Source organism: Papio anubis, chromosome 2 (genome assembly GCF_008728515.1).
Source record: "Papio anubis isolate 15944 chromosome 2, Panubis1.0, whole genome shotgun sequence".
Taxonomy (NCBI): domain Eukaryota; kingdom Metazoa; phylum Chordata; class Mammalia; order Primates; family Cercopithecidae; genus Papio; species Papio anubis.
The window spans coordinates 177681394-177706788 of record NC_044977.1 but is presented as its reverse complement, the minus strand read 5'-3'; the positions used below and the strand labels follow the sequence as shown (position 1 = coordinate 177706788).

General features: G+C 34.9%; 1 protein-coding gene across 2 annotated transcripts in view; it reads right to left on the bottom strand.

Moving 5' to 3' along the window:
• Positions 1 to 214: 214 nt before the first annotated feature.
• STT3B (STT3 oligosaccharyltransferase complex catalytic subunit B) overlaps positions 215 to 25395 on the bottom strand; it is a 103975-nt gene continuing 78794 nt past the window's right edge. Inside the window, exons 6-16 of one of the 2 annotated variants that reach the window (XM_031662888.1) lie at positions 22413 to 22511; positions 20588 to 20734; positions 19669 to 19717; positions 17913 to 18067; positions 15464 to 15675; positions 13903 to 14090; positions 12667 to 12838; positions 11664 to 11837; positions 8419 to 8532; positions 4727 to 4939; positions 215 to 1850 (exon numbers count right to left, since the gene is read on the bottom strand). In XM_031662888.1, coding sequence (XP_031518748.1) covers positions 1770 to 1850; positions 4727 to 4939; positions 8419 to 8532; positions 11664 to 11837; positions 12667 to 12838; positions 13903 to 14090; positions 15464 to 15675; positions 17913 to 18067; positions 19669 to 19717; positions 20588 to 20734; positions 22413 to 22511 — 1604 coding nt within the window. In that variant the 3' untranslated portion in view covers positions 215 to 1769. The remainder of the gene's footprint in view (positions 1851 to 4726; positions 4940 to 8418; positions 8533 to 11663; positions 11838 to 12666; positions 12839 to 13902; positions 14091 to 15463; positions 15676 to 17912; positions 18068 to 19668; positions 19718 to 20587; positions 20735 to 22412; positions 22512 to 25395) is intronic. The other variant, XM_031662889.1, reaches the window with a different exon arrangement.

The following is a 25395-nucleotide window of genomic DNA, read 5'->3' as shown; positions in this document are numbered from 1 at the left end:
TCCCTTCCAAAACAAAAAAACAAAAACCCAAAAAACCGAGATTTTCATTCCAGGGTAAAAGGCGGCAAAATAACTTGGTCTAAGATGAAATAATCTTAACGTATTTCTTTCCACACATTTTCTTTAAAACCTTTGTGACAGTGAACAAGGAAGAAGGAGGTACGTGTTCAGTACTAATTCCTTTCAAAACCAAAACATTTGTAAAAAACAACGCTTAACACAAAATTTGAATTAACTTTATTTCCCCTACAGTCAACAACTTCTCTGCATTGAATTTTAAAGCAACAAAGTAAAATAAAATCCCCCAAATGACAAGGTATCAGAAATCCAGACTTCGTTACACTCTATTTGTGAAAATGTTCAGCCATTTTATTGTTCTGTAAAAGAACCATCATCTGGGTCAAAAATGAATTCTATAAATCAAAGAATATTCTACACCTTGGAAAAGAAAATCAGCAGTAACATTCTCACTGAACATTGTAAATTACATTTTTCTTCATAAAAGGTACATACTATTCTGCACTTTTCCACCAAAAGCAGTGGTGTGTTATGCTTGTTATATAAAAAAAAGTTCTATCCTGTGGCAGGAAAAACCCTTTCTCTTTCACTTTTACTAAACAACTGGAGAAAATGTTCAAGTCTGTATAAAGTTGCCTATAAGCTGGAAAGTGAACTTGTTCAATCTCCATTTACATTTTAGTGCACTTTTTGACAACTGTCACATTTTTAATAAAAGTAAGAAAATGCATATAGCACTAAAGAGTGTTTCATCAAATGCTTAAGGGATTAAAACACATGGAGCAGAGAACAAAATCACTGTGATGAATGAAACTGTTTTAAAATAAGAAAAGTCCAGGCAAAGTTGTTACAAGTCTTTTGCCATTTTGATGAGTCACAGAAAATGAACTTTGGACACCTGTCCACTTTAAGGGTTTTTTCCTTAATCTTTTGCATGTAAACATAGTGCTAACTTCAGTACTAAGATACCAAAACCCCATCCTGGCAAGCAACATCCTGTGTAGTTGCCATGATTTCCAAAGAATATAAATTTAGCCCTTGAATGAACAATGTATGAAATCTGCTCTGTAAGTACCTGGTGAAAACAACTGCTAACAGCAGTAATAATGTGTCAACATAAAAAGCTATTTGAATCAATTAGCTACTCAGAGGTCCATCTTTGAAACAGCAGCTTCTTCTCAGAGCAAACAGTAAGCAATAGAAAATGTACATTTGATGAAACATTCTTTGCATTGGAGAAACATGAAAATAAATATAATTCAAGGAAGTATAATTATTTTTCTAATGTCTTTCTCAGACCTGTACTAGTTTACTGGTTCAAGAAGCTCTCATCACCTTTTGTCACTTGTATTTTACATATTGCTATTTGGGTAATTCAAATATAATGCAGGTCTTGTAAAAGAATAAAAACATTGACAAGTATGCATGTGCCAGGGACCAAATTAGAGGGTTCTTTGGTGCAATTAGTCCAAATTCTCAGATTTGAAGGATAATATGTACCAATAAAAAAAAATCTGCTGCTAAACATTTACAGCAGTGCTCTGTCTTGCTTCACATTAGAAATCGAAAACAGCTGTTCTCAACAAGCCAATTTTATTTTTTTAATCAGGCATTGCCAGAAAATTTTGTATATTAACCCGGACCAGTGATGGTTCTGTACCCTCTGTTGCTGTGAAACATGACATGAGCTAAAGGCAAAGACCGGTTCTCACAAGGACAACTGCTTCAAGTTAGGAACCAGAACAGTGCATTTAAACAGTCTTCTTAGATATTTTCTTGCCTTTCTTAAAAACCAGCTTATTTTTAATGTAGCCACGCTTCCTTTTGGTAGTCTATAAAAAAAAAACACACATAGTATTAATGCAAGTTTCTTACTGATTAAAAAATCTATACACACACATCGTTTACTGCACTATGACAACTTAGTAAGCTCTTTGCTCTTCTTGTGACTGTATTCCTTGAATAGTTCAGTGAATGCCATTAAACTGTTAGTGGTGTTTCTTACCTGAGTACACTAACACATCCAAGGTGAAAGGACTAGGTTCCTAGACATCCTCACCATCAAGTGAATGAATCTTCAGTTCTCTTCTCAACCACAAAGTGCTGAGCTGTAATTATTCAACTTTCCAGGCAAGAGAGAATACGTAACACTAGACTAAGGAATCAGAAATGGTAATGCTGCTCCTGGTTTAGCCTCCAGGAAATTAGGTGTGTGCCAGAAAAACAAGTTAATTTAGTAACTCTTAAGAGTCCCTGTTTTCTGTAAAATGAACATGACTGTAACCATCTATAAAACTGAGAGATATAATCACTTGGCACATTCTCTAAAAATAATCTTTTAGGTAAGAAAATAAGCAATTGAAAATGTAAAGCAAAACAACATTCCTTCAGTTTCATACATCTTTTAAAAATAAAATATTTTTCTTAACAATTCAGTATCCCACTAAAATACTTTTAATAATGTTTCCTAGTATTAGAAACAAATTACTGCAAACGTAGTGGTACAAATTTCTGCAAAAATATTTATGTTAGAACCCTATAGGATAAATCATAGGCACATATGTCTTTCAATCTGATACACAGCCTGAGATATTGAAGACAGCAAATATTTTTTGAAAATAAGTAATTTAATGCAGCGTCAAAGCTCTGGGTTAACAGAGGCAAAAGACTCCAGAGACTGACCACTCAATTCAATTTTCACATTTAAATACAACTCTCAGAGGTTTCAGAAACTGGGTAAATCCTGCATCATGTTCCTTTACTCATGATGTTCAATTCAAGACAATTTATAGTAGTTTCTAACAGGGATGAGAACACAAGGCAAAATGCAATCTTTCTTAAGGTACTAAAAATTAGCTACTGCTAACTTGTTAACCCCATTATGTTACCTTAGTATTGAACTGATTTTATTAAGGCAAAAAGTAAGAAACTTCAGAGGGCATAATTTTTAAAAATTCAAACCAGATCTAGTAGTTCCTATATTATCATTACATCCAGATTCTAACAGGATACTTTTTCTATGAGGTCTTATGATGTGCCCCAGGAATACGCAAGTGTGTAATAGCCCTCAGGGTGCTTTTCTCCTACTGGCAGTGAACCATGCCAAAAAACCTTTTCTGCAGCCTGGACTATAATTTCTAGCACCTTAGTCATGCCGGCTTTGTGATGGCCGGTAAACTCTCAGAATGCATGCTGTTATGTATACCCTCCTCCTCCAAAGTCAAAACCAGGGTAGAGAAAGGAAAGTATAAAAAGCATTCCTTCATAGTGCTAGTACAAAACATCTAAACCATGGAAACCAGAACGTCAAAATATGTTATTGGCTACCAGAATATATGTTTTGGGCACACAAGACAGATTATGTTTTATTTATCCATTCACATTTATTTTGGGAAAATGATGGGAAGGCAAAAGAGGTCAAATTAAGAAAATTCACTGCCTTTGGGGTCTATATCATCAGACAAGTTCAACAGCCCTCTTTCCGCATAAAAAGTACACCTTAGTTATACATACTTAGATATCTTAGGAGTAACTGCTTTGAGACTAGCAGCATTTGCCTTGTGTACTGGTGTGACTCACCAGTTTCTCCTACCTCATAGCCGTGACAATCATCTGATTTCTTAATGTTATTTTACCTAAAGATGATGAGTTTTCTATGACTAACACAATGAATGTCAGCTCTATGTGACATCTTTAAATACATTAGTCTAGATTTGGTAATTTACATCTGGCACATAAAATATTCATATAAAAAGCTTCCACTGACATATCACACCATTAATATTCAGCACTTTTATAGTACAAATTAAAATCATCTGTATTTTGAATATATTTGATGTATATTTTAATAAACAAAAAGTTAAGACAGTTGTTTCAATGATATAAAATAGCTGATCTATGTAAACCTAAGCATCCTTAAAAAATGAGAACTGTAGTCTAATAATAATCAGTATTGTAAGCATAGTACCTTATAATGAACCTTAACATTTTATCTGACTGTTCATTACTTCTTATTTCCTAGTGCTGGACAACCTATATAAATACTCATTTTTAGTCATCTTTTATAGCAAAGATTATAGATCTATTTGGCTTAAGTGAGCAATAATGACCCCCAATGAAATACTTCATATCTTATATAATATTTATTAGAAAAGAACTGCAGTAGTCTCGTAATTCCTGCCTATAAGCTTTGTCACAATTACATAAAAAAATAATTATCTTAAGATAAATGATTTTTTTTGGGCTTCAGAAGGACTCACCCAATTCAAACCTATTCTTTATTCAATGAATAATAGAGTAATACCATACTCAGAATGGAACACGAAGATGCAATATAAATTTGCTCTGCTCAAAAGATGAAGAACTAGTCATAATTATTTTACTTGAGAATTTAGCATTTTTACTTTCATACAGGTTTGGAAAGCGATGGCCACAGCTACATCTTACTTCACAAGTAAGTCTTACCAGTGGGAATAGCACAAACCAAAGCCAGAAGGCCTCTGGAAAAATCTCAGCTTGGGATATCTGAAGTGCTCAGTTTGAAAGGAATGCTCCTAGCAGGCTAGCCTGATATTTAGTTTGTATTAATATAGAAGCCACAGTCTTTATAAATCTGGCAGATGGAAATTTATTGCAATTTCCAGAAATTCTTTTTCATACAAACCAACCAACCTTAAGTTACCCTTTAATGCCTTCACTTGGCACCCACCTTCTTTGACAAATACTTCTGTTTTGGGAAAATGTTGGTGACTCGAGGTTTGTGATCTAATGTCTCCCTGTTATCAGGTGCTTTTACTTTATATATCCTAACAAGCCAGTGTTCTGATGTAAAGGCTTCTTCCAAATGCTTGAATTTAATGTCCTTATTTCCAATCTCAGCATTACGTGTTCGGTCAAAACCTGGGGGTGTACGAAAATCCAGCTGCAAAAGTAACATTATTACTGGGTGTTAACCACATTGGAAAACATTCAGTGTTATAAGACAGTAAATGTTATCATTACAGTAATACCTTCTCCCTTTAAACTAGGAAAACAATCAAGTAATCTATCTTAATAGTTCTCATGTATTGCTAACTAGACAGGAAGAAATCAGGAAGAGAGAAACTAAGTACATCAGAGTAAGAATTTCACAAAGTCCTTAGAGTAGATGAGCATCCTAAAGGCATTAAAAAAAACCCCACACACATACACCCCAAAACATAGAAATGAAATCTATCAAAGCCCTTTTTATAGGTATACAGACAGAACACACCCAAGGGGCTTCTTTTTTCAGGGCCTTGCACTATCCTCTCTGCCTGGAATGTTCTTCATTCAGCTATTTTGCATGGCTGGCTCCTTTACCACCCACTTCAGGGAAATATTTTCTTGAGATTAGTGACTGACAAATCTCCTTTATTGTTTCCTTAGAGCATCTTGTTCTAATAACATACATTATTAACATCTTTACTTACACTAAAAATTACCTGTATCTTCAACTGGGATGTAAAAATGTCTTTATCTTATTCAAAGTGTAGCTTTATATCCCAATTATTATTTGTTAAATAAATGCACAAGTAAGCAAGAGATACTACATTCCGAAAGTGGGAACTACAAAGGACGCCAAATAAAAAAACCAAATCGTGAAAGGATTTATGAGGGATAAAAAGGGAAAACATAGGGAGGGAAGGAGACTTTAAGAAATTCTCAGACTGTCTTGGTGTGGTGGCTCACACCTGTAATCCCAGCACTTCGGGAGGCTGAGGCAGGAGGATGGGCTGAGCCTAGGAGTTCAAGACTAGCCTGGGCAACATAGCAAGATCTTGTCTTTACAAAAAACACAAAAATTAACTGGGCATGGTGGTATGTGCCTGTAGTCCCAGCTACTCAGGAGGGGAGGTGGGAGGATCAACTGAGCTCAGGAGGTCATGGCTGTAGTGAACCATGATTGCACCACTGTACTCCAGGATGGGCCACAGAGTGAGATCCTGTCTCAGAAAAAAAAAAAAAAAATTCTCAGATTAAGTTTATGTTGACATACAAATCTAGCATAAGTAAATTAACTTTTCCCCCCTTTTTTTTTTAAACAGAGACTGGGTTTCACCATTTTGCCCAGGCTGGTCTCGAACTCCTGGGCTTAAGTAATCCTCCCACCTCATCTCCCAAAGTTCTGGGATTACAGGTGTGAGCCACCAGGCCTGGCCAAACTCAACTTTAAAACAAACATGAAAACCAGCTCTCCTTCAAATAGTGAATTACTTGTTCTTGTTTATCTATATGATAGCAAAAGTTATACTTCATATTTTAACCATATATTATTCTTGAGTCAGGTAGGCATCAAAATGAATGTATGCTGGGAACATGGCTTAAAATTACTGATAAACTTGAAAGAGAGGAAGAAAACAGTCCTTTGATGTGATCAGTAGTGAGCACAGAAACTAGCAACAAGCCAATCAGAAAATATGTTTTCTGGGGTAACTGATTATTATAGCCAATGTGCTTCTTTCTTAGCAAGAGTTTAAAGACCAAAGTGTGGCTTTCAAAAGAAACTATAAACACAAATAAAAACCTAAATCTAGATTATCATCTGCTTTTTTTAAAGTCACCTACAAAGTAATTCCAAGTGAATAATGATAAAATATAATCCACTTGGAATTACTTGAAGCAACACAACAAACAGGAACACAGTATATGCTAACTATTCTGAAACCAAGTGAATATTCCAGTCCATATTAGCCACAAAGATGGTGTTTTAGAAAAGGATAAAACTTTGGGCCGGACGTGGTGGCTCACGCCTATAATCCCAGCACATTGGGAGGCCAAGGTGGGGGGAATCACACGGTTAGATCGAGACTATTCTTGCTAACATGGTCAAACCCTATCTCTATTAAAAATACAATTAGCCAGGTGTGGTGGCAGGCGCTTGTAGTCCCAGGAGAATGGCATGAACCTGGGAGGCGGAGCTTGCAGTGAGCCGAGATCATGCCACTGCAGTCCAGTCTGGGCAACAGAGCAAGACTCCCTCTCAAAAAAAACAAAAACAAACAAACAAACTAAAAACCAAAAAACAAAAAACAAAAAAAACCCAGTAACACTTGATTCACAAATTGAAGTCCAAACATACCCCTTTAGTTTTGATAGTTATCCTGATTTGCAATGATAGTATAAAATTAAGCAAGCAATTTTTCCTCTGCTTTATTATCAACTTAACCAGAGAGCAATACAGAAATAAGCACTTTTCAGTGAAACTAATAGTACGAAGATAGTAATTTGGGACAGACACTTATAACAAAGGACAGATTAACAATAGCAAAACAAATTTATTAAGACACTCAGCGCACATTATGCAGGAGAAACCTCAATGAAAAGGAACTCAAAGCAGTGGCTTAGAACTCTGGCTTATATAGCATGCTCAACAAAGAACAATACATTTGTGGAGAAAGGACAAAGGAAAGTGGTTTTAGGCCTCCAAGATGGGAAAGTAGAAGGGTACATATATGATAAACTAATGGAGTAAGTTTTGTTTGCAGATTCCTCTGGTGCTTTCTCTGGGCTGATAAGAGTCTTAAGAGTTGTCTCCAGTAAAGGAGAATTTATATTCTGCCTTTAGGTAGAAAAGAGGTTAGACAGAGCTTTTTCTCTGTTTGCTGCTTCTAAATTGCCTTCAGCTCAAAATTAACTTTTATGTCAAAGAAGCATATTTTGGGGTGACATATTCTGGTTTCCTTAAAAATCAAGTCATCAATCCAAGCACCATTATTTACAAACAAGAAAAGAACCAAGTGGAATCCAAGGCAGATACAAACTGTCTGAGAGTTACATGACTTGACAGAACCTGATCGAAAACACAGGTATTATGACATCAAGTCCATTGTTTCTTCTTTCTGCCACAATGCCTCTTTACACATTCACTCATTTTGTAGACCCTTAAGCTTTTGTACCACATCATTCTAATTTACTAGAAAACTCTGACTCAGACAGCTCTAGCTATTTGTGGTAATGGAGAACAGGGAGAGAGTGAACATCTGAAGTGACTATTTACTTCAATTCTTTAATTTTAAGCTTTTCTCCACCAAGCAGCAAAGTGACGTACCTAAGACACCACACTGTTTCCTAGCTAGGAGAACTCTTCTTGGAGAACAATACTTTCCAAAAGCATGAGGTCTAAAGGTGAGATGGCAAGCAAAGATTGGATTTGAGGCTACTGTTAATAAATATGTTAGAAAGAAGTCCTTGATCTAAAATTTTATTTTCTAATTTCTCACATATTAGTTTCAGAAATCTAAATTTAATGAAAAAAAGACTATTAGACAACCACATTTCTCTTCAGCACAATCAAAACATCATTATCCTGTTTTCTAGAGGCAAATAAGACTATGTTTTAAATATTATTTTGAATGGAAAATTAGAGGAAATGTAACTAACCTGCATTTCTCCAAATCTGTAGTACGACATTTTATACATAAGGCAATTCAACAAAGTAGGGGATCCTGCTTTGTCTACACGGAATTCTCCCTGTGGGGTAAAATAGTCACTTTCCTACAAGGAAGAAACCAGAAGTTCCATATTAGTTCAACTTAACATATTCAAACCTATAGTTTCCTCTTTTCATTTCCCCATAAGAATAAGCTTTTGAGGTATCATTATAAAGCCATATTCAGTTACACCTCAAAAAAATAAATCCCACCAGACTTTAAACCATGTTATAAGGCCTTAATTATTAGCATTTTTGAGACAAGTTCTTGTTCTGTCATCCAGGCTGCAGTGCAGTGGCATGACTGTGGCTCACTGAAGCCTTAACCTCCTGGGCTCAAGCAATCCTCCCATTTCAGCCTCTCAAGTAGCTGGGACTACAGGCCCACAGCACCATGCCCAACTAATTTTTGAATTTTTTTTGTAGAGACAGGGTTTCACCATGTTGTCCAGGCTGGTCTTGAACTACTGGGCTCAAGTGATCGGCCTCCCAAAATGCTAGGATTATAGACATGAACCACTGCGCATGGCCACTGTCATAATTTAAACAGACTGGTACCAACACCATGGCTTAATACCACACAGGGCTGGCTCTCTCAATTACCCATCCTCATCTCTGTTACTCCTTTTCAGAGTTTTCTTAAGTGTTCTAGCTAAATTTTTCCATATGAACTCTAAATTCGGCTTCTTTAATTGGGGAGCAGAATGTTAAAAAAACTGTGGTAATTTTTTTGGGTTAACTTATAAATTAACCTCTATGAGGAACAATTTTGGCACTCTAGGTAAAAAAATGTAATTTCTGAGTCAGAAATTCCTTTTCTAGGAATTAACGCTACAGAGATACTCGTATATGGCCAAAATAATGAATGCAGAAAGTTATTATGCATTGTTCATAAGACCAAAATATTGGAAACAATCTAAATTCCATCAATGGGGACAGGTTAAATAAATCATGGCACACACACAAAACATGCAACATACTGTGCAAATGTAAACAAAGGAATGAAGAAGCTCTCCATATTCTAATACGGAAAGATCACCAAGACATATTATGAAGTGAACAGGGTATATAACTTGCTAGAAGTAAAAATCACAAGAAAATAACCAGTGACGACCAGGGACTTTTCCCTCTCTATTTCTCTATTGTGTATATTTATGCTGAAGATCATGTTTTGAAATATGCGCTGTGAAATGGCTACATCAATCTAACATATGCATCAATCATATTTATTTTGTTGTAGTGAGAACACTGAAATATCTACTCTCTTAGCAACTTACAAGTATATAATGCATTGTTATTAACTACAGAGGAACTTTCTGGGTTTTTTTGGGGGGGGGTAGACTTGTTTGTATATCCTCTTATACTTTATTTTTGAACCACACAAAGAGGGGTAGACATTTATTGTATATCCTCTTATACTTTACTTTTGAACCATATGACTGTATTATCTATTCATGAAGTTTAAAAATAATTTAAGATGCACAGAAATTTAGGATTTCTGTATATCTTCATGTTCAAAGCATACATTTAGAAACAGTGATCTATCACATGTCACAGTTTTAACACTACTAAAGCAAATCCACAAATAAAAACCACATACTGGGAGAATTAAATTTCAGAAGATTAATACAAAGAAATAATGTTTACTAATCAGTTAAGGGAAACATTACAGCATTGACATTTTTGATCAGGAAATCTGAGGCTTTACTTCATCCCCATCACCTAACACCTGCATATATTTTCCCAAAATTCCTTTATTCTGCATCAGTGGCAATTACTCTTATCTTTTGTGCCTTCATCACGTAAAAGCACAATGCTGGATGTCCATCTTGGCTCACAATTTAGTAAAAGAGGTAAGACAGGCTCCAATACAAAACAGCAGTGGTTCCCAACCTTTCTGGCACCAGAGACCGGTTTTGTGGAAGGCAATTTTTCCACGGATGGCTGGGGGCTGGTGGTTTCTAGATGAAACTGTTCCCCCTCAGATCATCAGGCATTAGTTAGATTCTCATAAGGAACGTGCGCAGTTCACAATAGGGTTTGTGCTCCTATGAAAATCTAACGCTGCCGCTGGTCTGATAGCAGGCAGAGCTCAGGCGGCAATGCTCGCTCACCTGCCCCTCACCTCCTGCTACATGGCCCAGTTCCTAACAGGCCATGGACCAGTGCTGGTCCGTGGCCTGGGGTCTGGGGACTCCTGCAAAACAGGTATAAATAATTTGGTGATGAGTACAGACGTTGAGTATACCAGAAAAGGGCTTTCAGAGAGGGGACAAGTCTGTGGCAGGGAAAGTATTCCAGGAAAGGAACAGTAAAAACACATGTATCAGGTGAGTCAAGGAAAGAAACCACAAGCAAGTTTCAGGGGCTGGAACATACTGGCAGAGTAGAAAAAGGTGGCAGAAGAACAAGAGACCAGCAAAGGAAGGCAAAACATGAAGAGGTTTACATTCCAAGCTAAGGGGTTTACACTTTATACCAATGTTTTATCAGAGGTTGTCTATTTTGTACCAGTCCCTAGGCGGGGGCTTCAACTACTTTACTATAAATTCTCATTAAATGGCACTACAAATTCATTATCTTTGGCAAAAGATAACCTAGTCTGCCTTGGTCACCATTTTAATTCCAGATCCTAGAACTAGACCTAGTGCTCAAAGCATATTATGTTGAGTGGCTAAAATAACTTGCCCAGGTTGACAGTTTTAGTTTTAACTCGTATCTGTCTGGTTTTAAGGTCCCTTCCCTTAATCTACTGACATCTTTTGGGCCTAAAAGTAACATGATCAATTTCATCTTATACTGGGAGGGAGGAAACAAGATAAAGTAAAGATAGCAATTTCAAGGTTACTATCTTATTTCAGGTTTACAAGCATAAGGGTCAGTACTAGAGTGGAAGCAATGGAAATGGAAAGAAAGGGATGACGTGAGAGGCTGTGAAGAGACGTAAAAGAAAGAAGTCTTGGCAAGGGACTGCTTCATAGGGGAGAATGGAAATATTAGTTCCATTTTGAGTTCAAAAAGTTTTAATCTAGGAAATGCCTCTAGTATCTTTAATAAATAGTAAAGTCAGGGTAAGGAACTAATCTGAGGGATAGGATGATGAAACAAATACAATGCAATTATCAGGATCAGAGAATTACTTGGACACAGTACCTGGAATTATCTTTCACATACCTGGAATTATCTAGTTTCTTACCCGAATGTCTTTGGGATGTTCCCCTTCAGCTATCCTAACCATCCAGAGAAACTTGTTGATATCATCACCAGAATAGCCAATAACCCCTCCAAAAATAACCAAAACATAATCTACATCTAGAGTCCTCATGATTTTATAGGCTGCTGTTTCATTAGAAGACATAGCTTTTCCCACCTGAAGAATTTAAAAAAAAGAGAGAATGTTTTTGATTACTCCCACATTCATAAAATCAATGTATATTTTTACTACAACATGGAATTCATCAAGAGTTTGTTTTACATGGAATTTTTTTTGCAGAAATGATTTCCTATGAATTCAACAAATGCACTGAAATTTATGAACCTCTCAACTATAACTAATTTATAGTCAAAAATCAGAACACACGTTCTAATATCTTGCTAAATAATTAAGTTCTATGACATTAACATTTTATGATGAAAGCAGGCAAGCTTAGAAGAAACAACTTCTCACAACTGCAGACCAGGGCTGGCCAGTGATCTTGCTAGCACACATCTGATAATTAGCTACAACAGGAATACAAATAGAATTCATTTGGTTAAGACTACTCTTTGTATTTAAAATCTCTGAAGTACAAAGAGGTGATTACATTAATCTATGTAGATTAGTTGTTTAACAGCTAGAGGAACAGTCTGCCTATCCATAAAATACAGTGCATTTACTTTACATATTTGCAAATAATTTTTAGTTTATAACATCAAAAATACAAGCCAAACACTTTAAGTTTCAGATTTTGTCTAATTCTTTAGTAAGCTAAATTTATCATAAAATCTACCAGAAATCAGCCTGTAATTCTGAATGATACTCAGTACTATTCTTAAAAACAAAATAAATAAGCACAACTTGAACTCACTTTATGTGTAAAAAAAGTATTTTGAGAATTCAGCAGAGTACTTTTCATCCACATTTTTCCTAGTCACAAGTGAAGCCTGATTGCTAAAGAGTCAATAGAGATTTTTTAATCTTGTGTTTATTAAATCCTTACCAGTGCTATGTGGCTGTTATTCCAGGTGTTATTATCCACCAACGTAGTTCTATTAGCCATTCCAGCTATCTGATAGCCATAATCCCACCAAGACATTACTCGTGCATGTTCATCTGTATTTTGCCTTAGCCAAAAGTAAGCTTCTCTAAAATCATCTAAGATATTCCTGGTGCTGAAAAGAATCACAATACTCTTTTAAATGAGATGTCACAAATGTGAAGAGGCTAACTTAAAATCTTGAGGTATTAAACCACTGAATGTGTTCAGATTTTAAGGATGGTAGTTATTAAATAAAAGCTTCTACCGATGAGGAAAAAAAAAGTGAAACAATGAAGAGCCAGACTAGTGTTATTCAAACTGTGTGTGTGTGCACAAACCACCTGCATATCTTGTATTTAAAAAAAAGAAAAAAAAAAAAGAAAAAAAAGCCGATTCTGATTCAGTAGTTCTGGGGTAGGGCTTATTAGTGTACAAGCCTAATAAGCTCCCAAGTGAAACAGTAGTTGAAAGCCATGGCAATACATAAATCAGCTGTTCTTACATTTTAGCTGCATCCGAATCACCTGGGTCTGTTAAGCCACAGACTGCTAGGCCCCAGCCCCAGGTTTCTAATTCTGTAACATTAGGGTGAGGTCAAGAATTTGCATTTCTAACAAGTTTCATGTTAATGATGATGCTGTGCGTACGAAGACCACACATTTGAGAAAAACTGATGTATATGATTATGCATGCAGAAATACTCTGGAAAAGAGCATGAAATACAATGATTACTACCGATGGCACCTAGGTGAAGGAGAGGACAAAGAAAGGTAGATTCAAATACAGAGCTTCACAGAGAGCAGAAGGCAGAGGCTGGCGGGGGCGGGGGAGAGTGCACAGGGATGGTTAACAGGTACGAACACAACAGGGTGATTACAGTAAAAAAATAATTTAATTGTACATTTACAAATAACTAAGACTGTAACTTGATCGTTTGTAACTGAAAGGATAAATACTTTAGGGGATGGAAACCCCATTTTACACATGATTATTACACATGCCTGTACCAAAAGACATAAATAGAATGTACCCCATAAAATATGTATTTACTATGTACTTACAAAAATTAAAAAATTAAAAACAAAAAAACAAATGCAGAATCTCACAAACAACATTCCATTTTTTAATTATATCCTTTGAGACAAAGAAAAAGAAGTGTAAGTATAAACTGTTTTTGTATCTGAGTTATTTTCTTACCCATCATGATTGTATGAGGCCAGGACTACACTTGGACTAGAGTAGGCATTGCTTGTGACCCAGGTACAGTGGACAGCAAACATCATCAATAGCATCAGCATCAACATGGTGACAATGCTTTTTATATTAGGGCCTAATCCCTCTTCAGTTTTTTCCTGTTCAGTTACATGTTTCCTCACTTTACCTGCCTGAAGATATTTAAAAAATTGGTTACACAAATTCATTATTTGACTTGCTTCATTAAGACACTCAATGGAAAAAGTTGGGAGACTGTTTATCAATTTAATTCTATGACTCAGAAAATGTATAACCATCAGATATTCTGATGTGGGTGATGGAGTGTTCTCTAAAGTCAAATGTGAATCAGGTTTCCTGGGAATATACCAATCCAGAAGCTGGTCATAGAGCAAAATAATTATCTATAGTAAGAAGCTGCTTTCAAACCCAGTTGTCCTTACACTTTAATTAAATACAAAGGAGATTAACCAAACGACCCCATTCTAGTGAAATCCTAATATGTAAATTCTTATAAAATCTTAATTCCACATCCTGAAAATGGCAATGCTCAGCTATAATTTTGACCATGTACCATTTTAGTACAGGAAAAAACTGCATTAACAGAATCAGTCTTCCAATTTCCAAATCCTAAAACCAACAGACTTGTTAAAACTACGATTATCTTAAAAAATCAACTTCCCCAACAAAAAAGGGAAGAGAGAATATAAAAAGTCACAATTTCTAAATTTCAAGGCTGGTTAAGAAACCACAAAGCAACAACAAAAAAAACCCAACGATAACAACAAACACAAAAATCAGGAATGTGGGCTTATTAACACAAATCTTGACAAATTAAATTCATCTTACAGAAGGAAAGAATTTCAAAGTTAATACCGATACTGGGAAGTTTAATTTCTTATTGGTATTTTAAAGCCTAGGCAATATTCAAACAGCAAAGTTTAATATGTCATCCAAGACAAGTGCTCCAATTCTTACAAGTCCTTTTCACACTTGCACCAACTGAGAAACTACAGATTAAAAACAAATTACCTTGTATTGGCCGGTTACCGATTGCTAACGAACTGGAGGGTTTTTAAAAAGGCATTTTGCTCCCACCATTTTACTGTTCACCCAACCAAATATCACTTCCAAAATATTTTGGAAGTATGTACTGAGTATGGACCTGAAGAATAAGCACTTGTCTGTCCACACGGTTTCAGAAGGGTTTACAGTGCCAAATGTTATGTAATTTAGTAGAGCATCAAGTTTTTGCTCTCAAAAATGGAAGGGTATATTAACAAGGGTATATATCTTAAGTATTTAGATAACAAATGACCAAAAAGAAGTAAGAATTCCTTCTCTGATTACATTCTATTTTCTAACTCTGGGCTAAAAGACTGACCAGGATTCACATTTTGAGGCAAACAGTGAAGACCAACTAGAAAAGTCACAGTTTGTCAAAATCATCATTTAATAACATTTCTTGGTATGTATAGTTCTTACTGTGGTGGAAAAATTAAGAAAGTACATAGACAATTTAAAGGCCTTACTTTAGATTCCCCACCTTATCATACAAATTTCCTGGATTTCTTTTGTCATCCTCATCACTGCTGTCCTCCACAGGTGGATTTTCCCTTTTCATGTCATCCCCCAAATAGTGCTCAAAAACATTTGAAAAGGCAATTGCAGACAGCATACACACGACTGGAGTCAAAGTCAACATCAGTCGCACCATCACTCCAGCAAAGTAGACAGCACTGATTGCATATAGAGCAACTGCAAAGACAAATTCTCTTACAATATGTCGGAGGGGAAAAGTTCCCAGGAAACTGAACTAGATACTTAAAACCACACTATAAAACCAATCTGGAATTATATAAATGTCTCACAAACGATCTAATTGTTTCTAAATTGATACTACTGACCAACTGATTAATTAGCCACATTTAGAAATTATAGCTAGTGTTCACTAAATAAAATCTACATATCCACAGTTTAGAAAAATGTATATTATTCTAATTTAATTAGTTATGAAGAATTAGACTTAATTCATTATTTGTCAATAACATCATAAAAAATCCATAGCTGGCAGAGAAAAACATATCTGTGCATGATATCACCAGGCAAAATAAATATATAGATTTTAAATCTATAAAAAACCAGTGCCAAAATCTGGCATGAAGCCTGCTTTAAAACAAAAACGGAATGAGAAGAACATAAGTTATTAATCAAAGGAGGAACCAGCAAAGTTACTGCCAAGAAACTTAAAAAAATTTTTGAAACAAATTTCCAATAGCCAGAGCTTTCTGGATAACGTGCTAATAACCACAGGAAAAGGCTCTATTTCTGGCTGAAGGCTATGACTTTACAAATTCAGTGAGTCACGAGAGCTCCTATCTTATCTGACGCTAATTTTTTTCTGACTAAAAAGTATATCACATCATATTCTTAACTGTGTATCTCCATGAATTTGTATATATACACACCTGTGTAACTACAACCCATAATGATATAGAACATTTTTATATGTCCTCATGCCTCTTCTCAGTCAATAACTATCCCCTCCCCTACAAAGGAAGGAAACCACTATTTAGACTTCTAAAGAATTAGTATTCTTTATTCTTGAACTTTACAGGAATGTAATCACATAAAAATGTATTGGCTTCTCTTAATTCCCCATCCTGTTCTTTTATTGATTGCTGTGTTGTATTCCACTACAGATATATAAAAATTTATTCATTCTACTGCTGATGACTTTGGAATATTTACCATTAGGGGTTACTGTAGATAAAATTACTAGTGCATTCTTACACATGCCTTCTGGTAGATATATGCACTCACTTATCTTAGATATATACATAGGAATGGGATTACTTAGTCATGAGGTTTAAGTTAAACCTTCTTGAATGATGCAGTATTAACAGGGCCTTATCCAGGGTCCATTAACCTAGAGAAGAATGAGTGTGCCATCCTTTAAACTGAACCCCTACAAGTGCTGTTCTTTCTTTCCTGATTCATATGTCACTCATGGTCCAGGCCCCATAATTGTACAAGTTTCTAGCATTACAAATTACTGACTGGTGTGATCCTGTGCACGTGATAAAGCTTTTCTCAGTTTCAGTTTTTATCTTATACCAAACAACCACGGCATATTTCATGTGCGATTAAATCACATAGAAGCCTTTGATATCTACTTATTTTGTCCACTTGTATTAGAAATATCAAATCCTAAATACTTGGCTTTTAAATATTTTGTATTTCAATTCTTTTTAGTTGGAAATATACAAATCTATCAATGAAGAGGATGTTTACTGAAAGGTGATCCTTATTCTGTTATAAAATGGACTTTGCTCTGAAATCTGGAAGATGAATGTCCCTAAAAGCTTCTTCCTAAATAAAATTTTACTCAGAAAATAAAGTCAAGGCTATTGTCAACAAAGTTAAAATTTTCAGTTCTCAAACACAAACTATAATAACATTAACCTCTCAGAAACCATAATATACTAGTCCTAAATTAAAACAATCAAAATACTTAATACAAATTCAATGAATTTTTTTTTTTTTTTTTTGAGACAGAGTCTCGCTCTGATTCCCAGGGTGGAGTGCAGTGGCTTGATCTTGACTCACTGCAACCTCTGCCTCCCAGGTTCAAGTAATTCTCCTGCCTCAGTCTCCTAAGTAGCTGGGATTACAGGCATGTGCCACCATGTTTGGCTAATTTTTGTATTTTTAGTAGAGACAAGGTTTCACCATGTTGGCCAGGCTGCTCTCGAACTCCTGACCTCAGGTGATCCACCCGCCTCAGCCTCCCAAAGTGCTGGGATTACAGGCGTGTGCCACCATGCCCGGCCTCTCAATGAATTTTTCTTGGTTAAGCACCTATGCAAAATAAGGGAGAAAATGTGTGTCGAATATACAGAGTCAAACAAAGAGAAACAATAATTTAAAGTAAATAATCTCAAAAAGAAAAACAACTATTCCATATCAAAGTATTCATTAAAAACCTCTCTTACCAAATACTCTTTCATCGTTGATATTTTTGATGCAGAACCAAAGGCCTGCTGGGAAGGTACATACAAGAATATGTAGATCAAAGAAGAAAGACACCCAAGTCGTAGGTTGATGCTCAGACACTGATGCAATAATTGGAATGTGTATTTTTGCATACCTGGTATTAAAAAAGTTAATACTGTTTACAATTACGTGATAAAACAGTTGTTCCTATTACATGAAGAAATCTTGTTTGGTTGTATAAATGGTACCTACTCCCTACCCCTTCTTATTTAAATATACCTTCCAAAGTAACCAGCTATACTGGATATAAACCTGTTTGGTCTATGTTGGTAAAACTAAAACTAATATGCCGTCTGTAAAATTGAGACAATTATCTAGATCCAGACGTAAGAATGTTGGCTCTGAATTCCAATACAAAAATTTCTGTTCAAATGGCAATTTGTTCTGCAGTTTAAGTCAGCATTTTTCATGTTTGCATCAGTGAGTCTCATTACCTTTTGGAATTATTACTACAGACTGAATATTCTTTATCTGAAATGCTTAGAACCAGCAGTGTTTCAGATTTTAGAATATTTGCATTATACTTATCGGTTCAGCATCTCTAATCTGAAATTCTGAAATGCTTCAATAAACATTTCCTTTCAGCATCATGTTGGTGCTCAAAAAGTTTACGATTTTAGAGCATTTCAGATTTTGAATACTCAACCTGCAGCAGAAATACTTCACCCAATAATTACACCTTACACAAAGACGATGCCTTGCTTGACACAAAGCTAGCATGGAGGCAAGTGAAGGAAATGGAAAGAACTGAAAAAATTATTACTGAAACACTCTGAGATTCTAAAGTAGTCAATTAAAGTTTAGAAATTAAGAATAAATGTAACTGCACAAGTTAACCTAGCAATTTAACCTAATCAGAATAACAGTCTACAACTTGGGTTATCCTTCAAATTCGTTAGTGATTCATAGGCTGAACTCTTGAAGTATGTGTCTAATTGTTAGTTCCAGTCATTCATGCATAATTTGCTCATGTCCTTTAATTAGACCTGGACACAAGTCCTTCTGGTATCACATCAGAAAGCATGTCTGTTCAATAAATTTTTATTGAGCCACCTGGGGAGTAACAAGACAGAACAGCAGAAACAGAGGAGGGGCATAAATTATAATCAATAGATGTTTTCTAATCTCCAGGAAATCATTTTAGAGACAAAAAGTTTTACTGAACTAGTCTAATTCAAAACCAAATGTATTAACTCATTTTCTAACAGCACTCTAGAAAAACCCCACAACAGATATATATTCTGTTTCACAGATTTAAAAAACTTAAATCAGATGGTATTAGAAAAAAATTAAACTTTCTTCCTATCTATGGCAATTAAATTATAACATAGTATCCTTAACAATTCTTAAGAATAAAAAATTATTACTAAAGATGAAAATGTTTCATGTTAGGTGAAAGAAAAATCAATCTTTAAATTGCACAAAGTTTACCTAAATATTCTTACAAACAGAACGGAAACAAGGAGTTGCCCATGCAGAACAGAAATACACAATGTACATTTCATACTAAAGGTGCATTCAAAACAGGTATCATAACAAGATAAAATACAAGGAATTTAACATTTACTAAACTAGCATCTTTGGTACTTTAGAAATGTTGCCCAAGAACTGAATGAAGCACTGACAAAAGAGATAAAAACAAAGGAAAAGGAGTATTTCAATAAATACGATGCCAAACAACAGAACTGCACTTACCCAGTGTCCCACAGTGAATAAAACCTGCCGCTCCATGGTGCAATGTAACCTTGGAAGAAAAAACACAGAGGAAATTAATCTGCCTTTTTATTATTTTGTAAATCTCTTATTGCCTTTATGTTTATTGTTAATTACAGATAGACTTAAACTAATGTTCGAAGAATTTCAGTTTGCATTTATAAATGTATTTTGGACAGTTGGCAGTCAGAAAAAATAAGGTAGTGATCAAATAAAAACAATATCCATGGAGAATCCATTTCCAGAGAAACCCACTTGAGATAAAGTTGTACAAAGTTTTCCAATTCTCTTAAGCTTTTAGTTGACTAACAATGCTAAGGCATTAAACAAGACCAGATCATTAAAAAAAAAAAAAAGGAGTTGGGGGGGGCAGGGGGAAGGGAGTTTCTAAATGATCTAATTCGTACGCCATATCTCACCAGATAAATTCAAAGATGATTTTAAACACTCATGGCTTTTACATTAATTTGACAGAATAAATTTAGAAATAATTTAATTTGTTTCTAAGGACTGGTAAATCAAGGTTACAGGGTAACTTAGAATCCAGAAGCAGACTGAAACTGATTCTGTTAGTAAACTGCTGAAAAGTAGGGGAGAAAGAAGGAGTGTGTGTGCATGCAAGAGAAAGTGAGCATATAGTAGGTAAATAACAGTTCTGATTTTTTCTTTTTTCTTTTTATAGTTTGGGCCTATTCATCCAGCAAGAGAAGGATGCTTTAAAGTAGATTTATAAGAGCTTGACGCCACAAAATTAAGATACACTGTTCAAAAAAAAAAGAAAAAGAAAAAGAAAAAAAATCACTTTGTAGTCATACTATTACTCAGATTTTAGAATGTTTGGCTATTATTCTTGTATTGTTTGTACAGACAGTATTCACATCCTACAGGTGATAACACCTACCTGTATAAGTCAAATAGATGACACTAAGGAACACAGCACCTGCGGCTAGTGATACACCCAAAAAGAAAAGGGTCTGGAACTCTTGTTTTGTTAATCGGTCTCTCAGATACTGCAAGAAAGCATAAGCTTGCAGCAACGCAAAGACACCTAATTAAAGAAAAGGGTCATATAATCAATAAAGCAGTTTTCCAAGGCTATTTAAAAACTTTCATTTGAAAGAGCTTCTTTGAATGTCCTGTACCATTCATATCAAAGACTAGTTATTTCATTTAGCCAACATTTCCTTTGTCAAATGACAGCTGCCCAACTAATACATACAAAAAATTCTGTCACTTTTTTTTTGTTTTTAAATGATCAGACTCCTCACACATGTACCAGGCCGAAGGGGGAAAAATTCCCATTTGAGTAACAAGCTCTATTTAACACATTAAGTTCCTCCCTTTTCCCTATATTTTAGGGGGGTTTTCTGGGGTGGAGGGAAGTAATTTTTTAAAATCGTTGAAAAACAATTCTCCAATTTGTTTTGCTGAAGGATACAAAGACTTAGGATCAGGATAATCTTGATATATAGTTACTATTTTTAACTGAGTAATAAGATGTGACCTTAATTACACATTTAGACAAGATTCTAAATTAGCACCAGGGCCCACGCCAAATTATGGCATCTTGGCATTTGAGAAACCAGCAGAAGCTGGGAAGTCTTTCTCATCTTTTCTGTTTGTTCTCCCCTGAGGCAGGTCATAAAATAATTCTCTGACTTTCCTGTAAGTAGGTTATAAGATCCTCATTCCAGAGGGGTCCTTCTACTACCCAGAGGAAAAGATGAAGACACAAGAGATACCAAGAAGAATATGAACAAATAGGCTTTAAGTTCTTCCCAGTCTATTGCCATTAGATCATACTTCTCTTTGTCCAATCTTATTTCTGCATGACTGTCCACTCTTCATCAAACCTAAGCATAAAAATAGTTTCCCTGCCTTTTAAAAATGTTCACTTCTGAAGACTCTTGTGTCATGTAAAATTCATGCTTTTCTCTTAATCTGTCTTTTGTTAGAGATAACAATCTTTTCTCCCCTATATTAGTAAATACAAAAGTGAGTGCTAACATATACAAAACTAAAGGAGTAATTGCAAAAACGGATTCTCAAAAAGTACAAAACATGATACAAAAACATTAAACATAAAACTCTGTAAGAATCTTCAACCATCTAGAACATTAATTTTAAAAAATAAATTTAATTTTAAGGGTTGTTTTTTAAAAGTCCATTTTACAACGGTTATGTTAAGTATTATCAAAGATTTAGAGTTTAGGAAATGTTGTAATGCATATGTGTAAAGACAGGTGACTGTGTAAACAAAGACATTCTATTCATTATTGTGTACACAACACTAAATACACATCTCTCCGTGTCTCAAATTACTACTTGGTAAAGAGACGACATCCTTTCAGAAATCTAAGTATAACAGTAAGTTAGTGATTCTTAACTATTCTGGGAAGATGGGGATTAATTCAGACTCCACTGAGAATCTGATAATAAACTCTATAGAAACACCATGTCTGAAAGTTATATATTGCTATCTATATAATATCAGTGTACAGATATTACAAATAAAATAACTACCCGCAGACTTCCAATGGGTCATGAACCTTGCAATGAGAATCTCTGATAAAATTTTTATCTACAGATTTCCCATAATTGTGACTCAGATTACTTTGGTTGTCACTGCAACAACTAAAATGATCAAAAACTGTCATCTCTTGGAAGACTGCCAATCACACGTCCACATATTCTTTAGAAGAAGGAAAATACGTATTTTTTCATACCTGCAGCTGCCATGTGTTCACTTGTTCTGATTGGCTGGAATCCCACAAAAGGTATCTGCATGGATAATATTAAACCCACAATGTAGAAAGTGCTATATGCTATAAAGACAAAATAGGAAACAAGGATAATTTACTACTACCATTAATTACCTAAAACATAAAAGTATATGTAAATCCTGTTTTTTAGCAAAGTATTAACTGAACTTAAGAACAGAATCTTGAAATGACTTTTATTAGATGTACATTTGTTAACCATATATTACAGATTGTGAATATTCTATCCATTTTCAAAAAAATTAGTACTGTATTTTGCAGATCATTACAACAGTTTGTGAGACTTGTGTTGCACTCCTTTCCCAGAAATGGAATCAAGTTTGTTTTGATCTACCATAAGTAATCATTAATATGACTCAAGAAGCCAAGTAACATATACATAAAATTAAGTAAATACCAGTCCTACTGGCATTAATCCAAAATACACATGACTTAATACTCATCACCACTGCCAGCATGTGTGAATACCTGCTACTGTCTCAAAAGCTCTCAAGTATTTCCTACCTTTTTATTATCCCATAATACTCTTTGAATAGTACTATGAGTTAAATAAATTCATATGTCCACCAAGTTTTCTGTAAAGAACTAAGTACACAGAAGTCAAGCCATTATATACACCAGCTACTGAATTTAGCATCTAATAAAGGAAACTCACTTCTTTTCACACTAAGTATATTATAGTATTCTCGTCAATCTAAATTAAGTTTGTCAATCTAAATGGACAAGGAAACTGGGGAGGGATTTACAATTTGTGTCAAATACTTGGTTTATATGCACAGACCACTGTTAGGCAACTGATTAGAGAGAAAGTATTTGAAGTCACTGAAACTAAAAATTCAGTAGAAACAAAGATAAAGCCCATCTGAGATAAGTCAATGTAAAAACTACTCCATTTATACAGATTACACATCATTTATACAGATTATACATAACTTAATTATACATCATTTAATGCATACCATTTAATAGTTTTTGGCAAATAAACTACTCTATCAAAAACAAAGATTGGGGGTACATTTAAGAATACACAATACACATATTTGTGTATCCTATATACTGTGTAGCACAGACTACTGCACACACTTTCCTCTTCACTCAACTTAGATGAGAAAGAATATTGATTTGCTTTTAAAAGAAACCCATCTAGAGAAGGTAAGTTATGGGCTACTGGTTCAAATATTAAGTTGCCTCACAATCTATATGATGAGATGACCATAGTGTTAGGAAGACAGTAAGAAGCTCATAGATTTAATAGGAAGGACCAAAGTAAGTAAAGTTTTCATTGACCTCAAGCTAATGGAGGACCAGCTGTCTAGAGAAGACAACAGAAGTAATCCATCAGATAATGTTCTTTCCAAACACATTAATGTTGGAATGGAATTACCCTCTATGACATACCTAAATGCAAATGTAATCAAAGTTAAATAAGAATTTCCCCATCACATGACCTGAAATGTCTACAAATTACAAATCAGCCTGTTGAAGCCCTGATAAAGGAGAGTTACAGAGGCAGAAGAAAAAAAAAAAAAAAAGAACCATGCATACTAACGTAGAAAGAAAATTAAAAACTGAGAACAAGATTACTATGTAATCCTGAACTACTTAACAGCAAAAGCTTCAGTTTCCTCACTATAGAATATGGGTTGGACAAGACTTGTAGATCCCTCCCAACAATTATAAACTAATATTCTATTATCAACAGGCCTTTCAGATATCCAGAGCTGAGAAGTCAAACCCTAGACAAACACAGAACACACAAAGGCACGACGAGAAATTGACTACACCTGAGTAAACCTTATGTCATTTATGTTTTTATTATAGCTAAGTCCACTTATGTTGAAACACCACAACCACCTCTGAAACTGGATTTCTTTCTTCTAAGTACAAATAAACACTGAATGCTGTAACACTGTCACAGAATTTAGATTCAGTATAAGAAATGATACAAACTGAATGAAAAAGCCCTCTTAAAAAACTGAGGTGAAAGTCACACTACATAACCATTTTAGAGAGAACAATTCAGGGGTATTGAGTACACTCAAAAGGTTGTGCAACCACTACCCCTCTATAGTCCCAAAGAATTTTCATTGCCCCAAAACAAAACCCTACACTCATTAAGCTCTTACTACTTCACATTCTCTCCTATTTCTGCCCATGCTAACCACAAATCTGCATCTGTCTGTATGGATAACTGGTTCAATCGCAAAGGTAATAGGTGTTGTTTTTGTCTTAAAGTAAAAAGTGAAGAAGTTTCCACCCTATTTATTTCCCTGTAAGTCACATTCTCCAGAAATAATCACTAGCAGGTATATGGGTACACAAATATATATTCACATTCATATTCATTCATACTTTCTCTCTCTTCAAATGGAGCCACACTTTGCTTGACAATGTAAAAATTTTAGCAATCACGTTTGGTAACTAAAGATGAAGTTTCCTCTTAGACATTTGCTCAAATTCGTTTCCAGGCATATTGGAAAAGAAGAGTAGACCTGACAATACTCTCAATTGAGCACTTTCATGCAACGTCTCAGAGACATTTACTGTCATTAGTAAAGCAGAAAACACTTTATACAGAAGCAAATGCACTGGGGGTTAAGTTAATAATAAGAGTGATGGAGAGTTCAAGAAAAAGAAAGTATCAGGAAATGAAAAAGCCCAGGTGGGACTTTAATTTGTATTATTTGGTAAACATAGGTTAATGCTAAATAAAGTAATAGAAACAGACAAGTTTTAGACAGTATTTTACCTTGAAACTTCCTCTATCCCAATTAGTCTCATTCATACCTACTTACCAGCACCAATGAAACAAATTTGATAAATGTGATATCTGCAACATTCCAAACATAAGCATTTACTTTTAAAAGAACTGGAGCCAAGTCCCTATTTTTTACATTTTTTGGATCACTGATCCTGAGATGTTTACATA